At 39.9% G+C, this 7,500-nt stretch overlaps 1 protein-coding gene across 1 annotated transcript in view; it reads right to left on the bottom strand.

Annotated features, from left to right (window-relative positions):
- LOC122260627 (protein takeout) overlaps positions 1 to 1,848 on the bottom strand; it is a 32,119-nt gene extending 30,271 nt beyond the window's left edge. Inside the window, exon 1 of the mRNA XM_043028000.2 lies at positions 1,496 to 1,848. Coding sequence (XP_042883934.1) covers positions 1,496 to 1,562 — 67 coding nt within the window. The 5' untranslated portion in view covers positions 1,563 to 1,848. The remainder of the gene's footprint in view (positions 1 to 1,495) is intronic.
- Positions 1,849 to 7,500: the final 5,652 nt, after the last annotated feature.

The following is a 7,500-nucleotide window of genomic DNA, read 5'->3' as shown; positions in this document are numbered from 1 at the left end:
CGCGTGAGAGGTTGGTAAAGCGTGTGAGCGATAGTGAGAGTGAATGACTAGAGTGAGAAAGTGAAAGGGAGAGGGACGGGGAGGGAGGGAGGAGAGGGGAGATGGGGGGGGATGGGAGAGGTACAGGGAGGAGGAGGAGGAAGGAAGAAAGAGAGAATGGAGATATGGTTGGATAGAAAGATAGTGAGAGCAACACCCGAGAGATAGAAGTATGAATAGAGACCCACACAAAGTTAGAGATGAATGAGACCCAAAGTTGGATCAAAGAAAAATAAGATAAACAAAGAAATAAATACCGAAAGAAAAAAACAAATTCTGTAACCTTCCTGCCCCTAATACGGTTTCAAAAGAGAGGGGAGGATGGGTGAATGGGTGGAAAGGCCGTCAATACAACATCAGTCATTGAGTAATGGAGTTGAGTGCCCCCCCCCCCCCCCATCCGAGGCTGACGGTCACTTGCCCAACAATAAGATACTCGTGTCTCGTTACAAAACAAAAACAAAACAAAAAATTGTAAACAATACCAAAAAAAATCGTAGTTTTCTCTATAAAGATTTTTTTATTATCATTCTTACCTGTCTTATATCTTGACATAATTACACACTCAACACTCCTGCTGGTAAAGGGCTGTCGATTCTAAACCAAGTGCCGAGAGGTTTGTACCAGTGAGAGGTTCAGCCTGTGTTGGGTAATCAAGCAAGCGTTCGATTCATCGGCTAAAGGTCTGTCTGCGCTGGCCACGTATTAGTGCAATCCCTCCATGTTGTGTTGATGGAACGGGGCTTTGAAAGCACTATTATCATCATTATTATGATCGATATTATTTAGAAATTGTAAAAATGAAACAAGTCCGTTAGGACTATGTTAAGGGATACTGAAATTTGATGTACTTTCAGTGAATATTAAAATGAGTTTTTTTTCTATTGTTTTCCTTTTCCGTTAAAAATCGTTAAACACTATATTTACAAGAAAATGAACCTATTAAACATAGCTTGCAAAATAGAGAACATACTTTAGTCCTTTTTTTTTACTTGTATCCCATATGGACTGTAAATGAAACTTACATGCAGAGCATAGACGCAAAGCTCATCAAACTATCACAACAGTAAAGACTTTTCACTCTCCCATATATACAAATCGGATGCATGCTCATGGTACTTTGCATTCAATACACAAATATAACGACTTTCCCATTGGTTACAGTGAATAGTATATATTTCAACACATGGAGTAATACATCTTCAGAGAGCAGTGCTATACAGGAAAGGTTGACCAAAACTTAATTAGGCATTGCAAACCGTGGTCTTATGAGATTAGACTAGCGTTTGCAATCACATTGAAAGGTCTTACTTATCTGTGCTCCACGTTTTGAATTGTCTCTAAGGAACTTTTTTTTCATTCACGCTGAGAATTGAAATACCAAGTGTATCAGGATACCACACTCCTTTTGGTATTCCCTGCACCTACACAAAACTCAGAGGGAAGAAGGACTTACCGAACTCCGTCCCCGCGACCAAGGAGACGAGGCCCAACGCAAAGGCAAGTCTGACGAGGGAGGTCATCTTTCCTTCGGAGTCGACGACGCTGATTCTGAAGCGACGAGCTCGACGAGACCAGGAACGGCCGAGAGTGTGTGTTCTGTTTCCCCCGAAGACCACTTTCACTGGCTGGTCCGCGTCTGCCGGGCGTCCTAGCGGGATGGGCGCGCGTGTGTTTCTAATCGGAGGGAGGTCGGCCGAGTGGAGCTTGTGGCGCTGGAGACAAGGGTGGGAGGAACTCGGATCGGTCTACCGGAACGTACAGGTACCACCAGCGCGTGCGAGACACTGAGCGACCTCTGACAGGGCTGAGGCTTTTGTTGTTGGTGTCTCGTAAAAGGGGAGGGAGGAGGGAGTAGTGTGGGGGATGGGGTGAGATTAGTGGAGATGAGGGGAGGCTAGCGGTCGGAGGAGGTAGGGGAGGAGGGGGTTCAGCCACGGGGAGGGGCGTTGGGGGAGGGGGAAGAGGGGCAGGGGGGAGGAGAGCAAAGACTGAGCCATTGCTGGGGTTGTTTACGAAGTGAAGGTAAGGTAACCGTCAGTTCCTCGGGGGGAAAAGAGAGGACAAGATCGAAGCGAAGGAGGAACAGGACGTCGCGGAGGGCCCCAGGCGTTGAAAGGGAGACAAGGAAGAGAATCTGCAACGCAGGAGGGTGCCAATTGTAGGAAGCAGCCGGTGGGCGGTTGGGTGCCAAAAGAGGGGTGATGTCAATGAAGGACGTCAGCTGAAATATACCGTGACGTAGGGGGACATGTAGCGAAGCTATATTATTATTCCATCTGTCTAATTACCATGAATTCGTCGATAATCACAAGACATGTGGAAAAAATATATAGGTACGATCCAAAAATTGCAGAAATTTATTATTACAGAGTGAAGCAACAAAAATAAGATCTAAGGGGCATAATTTCACAGAATAGAGATAAAGAAAATAACATTTTAATCGATCATTAATCAATAAGAAAAGATATTTCAAACTTTCAACACTTACACAATATTTCACACACAAAAAAAATCTTGACATGCATTTATCCGTTAAAAAAATAACACGATGCAGTTACAGTAGATTTTCAAGGTAATGATTTGATACTAATGAGCGGATCAGGCCTATTGTCAAGGTCAAAGCCAAGGGAAGAGTCATGGGCAGTAAAGACAGCAGTCATAGGAACACAAAAGAGATGGAGAGAGGGAAAAACACATTGAACTGGAAAGGCATACTAAGTGCCATGAGGTTAGGTTAGTGGAAGGTTATGATGTATTGGGAGTGAGTGGAGAGAGAGAGAGAGAGAGAGAGAGAGAGAGAGAGAGAGAGAGAGAGAGAGAGAGAGAGAGAGAGAGAGAGAGAGAGAGAGAGAGAGAGAGAGAGAGAGAGAGAGAGAGTCAAAAGGAGATAGATGATGGATGGATAGATAGGTAGATAGATAAATAGATAGATGAGAGAGAGAGAAACGTAAAGGTGGATAGGTTAAGGGAAGTGATAGGAATGCCGCCGGGGACAGTGATAGGGATAATAACAGAAATAAGGTTAAGTATAGGGCTAGGGATAGTGATATAGACAGTGAAGAAGGTCAGGTTAGTCGTATTGGAAAAAAAATATGTAGAGGACGGAAATGATGCTTGGCTGGAGAACGACGGATAGCACAGATGGAGGCTCTTTGGCATCGAGGATTTATGCAGATGATGGCAAATAATAATAGGAATGGTAATGATAACAATAAGTTCTAATCAAAGGTTACTTTTCTTCAATTTTTCGTCCGTGTTTAGGTGATATGACAATATCATGTTAACGTAAATACTACTTGCTATGCGAACGGGAAGTCAAACGCTGGTTTATCAACGAAATTTCAACACTGACATCAAACTTTGGCTCAACAGCACCATCACAGTAGCTAGCGTGTGCATACCAAACCACATGTACCGAAGAACTGCCATGAAGGTGTTGCAGAAAGTAGAAGAGGGGAGGGAGGGAGGGAGGGAGGGATGGAGGTGTATGAAAGGGAGAGTTTAGTAGGGTTATGGGCTATGGAGAGAGGGGGGGGGAGGGATGAAAGGGGAATAGGGACAACACAGGGAAAGGGATGGGAGGAGATGGAAGCTAATGTGGAAATAAGGAATGTGGTTTTGTGTGAGGGCCGGGGACTCCAACTTATGCAACGGGAAAGGGACCAAGTGTGTGGGTCAGTGGTCAAAGGTTTGGGTTTAGGGTTAAGGGATAAGGGAAGAGGTTGTGTCGACGTCATAAAATTATATTTACAAAAAGAAAAAAAAAAGAAAATAAAAATGATGAAAGTGGTATCCTTATTGCACAACTCCTACTGGAGGGATGGTACCTCGTTCATCCTATGTCCTGTGGCCTTGGTAGGGTTCCGGGTAATGGTGGTAAAGCACTTTGCTCTCTCCAGCTGCTCTCCTCCCTCACCTCCTTCGCTTGTCTTCTTCTTGCTCGTCTGCCTTTTACGGTTTTCTTTTCTTTTTTTTCTTTCTTTATTTGTTTCCTCTCTTACAGCTGTTCCGTTTCTCTTTTCTATTGCCTTTCCTGTTTCCTTTTCTTCATTTCTTTTACTTTTCCTTTGGTTCCTTTTTCTTGTATTTTCTGTGATTTTCTTTCTTATTCTTCTGCCTTTTCTATTTCTTCTTTTCATCTGCCTTTTATGCTTTATTCTCTTCTCGTTCGTCTACTTCCGCTTAATTTTCATCTTTTCTTTATTCTCTTTCAGGGTTCTTAAAATATTTTATGTCGCCTCCATAAAACGTATTGAACTTATCAAACTGCTAAAAACGAAGAAAAAAAGTCTTGATTTATGGCAGAGCTTTGTTCTTCGTACCGTAAAAGGATATATCAAAAAATGGAATAAGGACATAAAACGCCTTGAAAGTTATTTAGCTTAATACTAAAAATCTCAAGAAAAGGGACGTTTATGATGATTTTATCTAATTAAAAAAGGATATTATCCTACATGCTAAGTGAATAAAAAGAAAGAAAAAAAAAAAAAAACGAGAATCTAAAAACAGGAACTAAGCTGATGGCCCAATGTCGGTTGTGTATATGCGTATGTATGTATTATGGATGAATGTATGTATGTATCTCTCTCTCTCTCTCTCTCTCTATCTCTCTCTCTCTCTCTCTCTCTCTCTCTCTCTCTCTCTCTCTATATATATATATATATATATATATATATATATATATATATATATATATATATATATATATATATATTATATAATATATATATATATATATATATATATATATATATATATATATATATATATGTATGTATATACATATATGTGTGTGTGTGTGGAAAGAGAGAGAAGTGAAGCTAGATTGAGAGCGAAAGATAATTGCTAACAGCAGCTTTGCCTTAGATTATGTGCTATTGAAAATTATCAATATTTCAAAGCTAGATTTTCAGCAATTATGTCGGCGAAAAACACATCAAAAGAATACAAAACTTTGTTTATGCGCAAAAGATGTAAGAATACTAATGAAAGGTATTCATATATTCGTAACTTGTTGCAACATATTTATACATCTTTCATAATACACGAAGATATGTTACCACACAAGAAAAAAAAAATCTATTTGACTAATTCACTGACTTAATTCACATGTTGCATCTCAAGGCGAAACTTTTGTTGTATAAACTCTGTCTTCTTGCTTTACTCATACACACAAACGCACACACAGTGGGATTCAATTGAAACAGAATTTGAATATAAGAATGGAGATTCTTTGTCTTTGTTTTTGTGAAATTTTCTTCAGTTTGAGATAACTGCGTTGACTTTTCTTGTACAGTGAAATATATGCATAAAGAAGCAAAAATATCTCTTCATTTTAAAATCAAGACTGACTGGACAAATTTATACTAAATGGATTTCATATACCTTACATCAAAATATTTCCAAGTAAATGAATAAATGTACCTGATTCTATATTGTCTTACCTTGGCATTAATATAACAGTAAATTAGTTGTGATTTGTTTATTTAAGTAAAATATGAATCAAGGACAGCAGGTAACAGCAAAAAAAAAAAAAAAAAAAAAAAATGCAACAGCAATAATAACATGAATAAGCATAAGACAAACATGAATATTAAATGGTATGAGGATTGAGATGAAGACAATCGCTCGCTTTACTTACTAATGAGTAATCCTGTCATGACATTGTTATTATTTGTTTTCTTTATCAATGACATGCATACCCTCTCTAGCATTATATACCGAAGATGCTTACTGGCGTCATTAGCATTACTGTTGCTGTTGTTATTGTTAATAATAGTGTTAATAGAATCTCTTGTTTGGTATTAGTATTTGATTTTATTGACTCGATCATGACTTATCATTCCTTAAGATTAGTGCAGCCTCACTGTGTGATTACCTTCATTTTTTTTTAAATCTTAATTACTTTTTTCTTCTACATAAAACCTGTCATCCTCATTAACCTTGGCTCATCTTTGTTTCGTAATATCAGATAATCTTTTTTTATTTACTGCAGTGAGAGAGAAAAAGGGCAAAAAAAATAACCAGGGGAAACAATTCCAAATTTCCAGTTTTTTGTTGCTGTTTTTTCTTCAACATATATTTTTACCATTGCAACACAACATGAGTTCCCGGTCTTGTAAAGGCATAAGCATATTTACCTGCGAACACCTGTTACTCAACAAGGGCGGAGGGAGAAGATGAGGGAGGAATATGTGAAGGAGAGGAGGAGGAAGTGGCGGTAAAGGAGGATGAGGGTGATAGTGGTTATGAGGGGAAAAGGAGGAGGAGGAGGAGAAGAAGAAGGAGAAGAAGAGGGGGAGAAGGAAGAAAATGATGACAACGATGATGGTAATAATATCAGTGATAACAATAATGATAATAATTGAAGAAAAAATACAAAGGAAGAAGGATAAAGAGGAAAGAGTGAGAGGGAGGGAGCAAGGAGTAAAAAAGGAAGAGGAAAGAGTGAGAGGGAAGGAAGAAAGAGTGAGAGGGAAGGAAGAAAGAGTGAGAGGGAAGGAAGAAAGAGTGAGAGGGAAGGAAGAAAGAGTGAGAGGGTGGTATTAAGGCGTAAAGGAAGAAGAAGAGAAGAAAGTGAATCTGAAAAATAAGGGAAGGAGAAGAAACGAAAGAGAGAAGGTGGGTAAGTCCCTTCTGCTCGATAGGACAAAGACCGATTATGGAGCCGTGGGTTGTGCTTGGCTAAGAGGGATGGGTATTCATGGGGGGTGGGGGGGGTAAAGGGAGGAGAGGGTGGTAAATGGAGAGGGACGAGGGGGAAGGGGAGGAGGGGACGGGATAAGAGGGTTAAAGTCAGGGAGAAGAGAGAGCGACGAGGGTAAGGGGGAGAGGTATAGGGAAGGGGTGAGGATGGAGGGAGCTGGGAGGGCGAAGGTATAAGAAGGAGGGAAGAGAGTGAAGTGAATAGGAGGAAGAAGGAGGTGCTAGGAGGGAAGGAGGCGGGAGGGATGCAGGGAGAGGAGGGAGAGGGAGGGAGGGAGACAGGAAGGATTGGATTAAAAAGGAATCCTGGAAAGACCGAGGTCAGGTGAAGGGTAAAAGAACCTACGCTGCTTGAATTATAATCCTTTTTTATCATTCATTAATCCGTTTTATCTGATTTATTCATGATAACGTCGTGAGGCAACGTGATTCCACTGTGGTCTTTGATATCATAACCTTTATCATATTCGTTATCATTATCAATCAGGCCATTGTCATAATCATTATTGTCATCATGTCCTTCATTCATTGCTATCACTATTACTATCGGTAGTATTGCCATTACTATTATAGCTATTGCTATCAGTGTCATTAGTGTCAACGTCGTTATTAATCGTTAACATCAATCCCATTAGCATTAAAGATATTACTATCATTATTAACATCCTGCTTAGCATCACTGCCAGTATCTCCATTGTATATATAGTCATTACAATCATTGCCATAATCATCATCATTATCATTACTAGAATT

Source organism: Penaeus japonicus, unplaced genomic scaffold, assembly GCF_977035675.1.
Source record: "Penaeus japonicus unplaced genomic scaffold, GWHDUDI00000001_assembly GWHDUDI00000012, whole genome shotgun sequence".
In the NCBI taxonomy this organism is placed as follows: Eukaryota; Metazoa; Arthropoda; class Malacostraca; order Decapoda; family Penaeidae; genus Penaeus; species Penaeus japonicus.
This window is presented reverse-complemented; position numbering and strand designations above follow the sequence as displayed.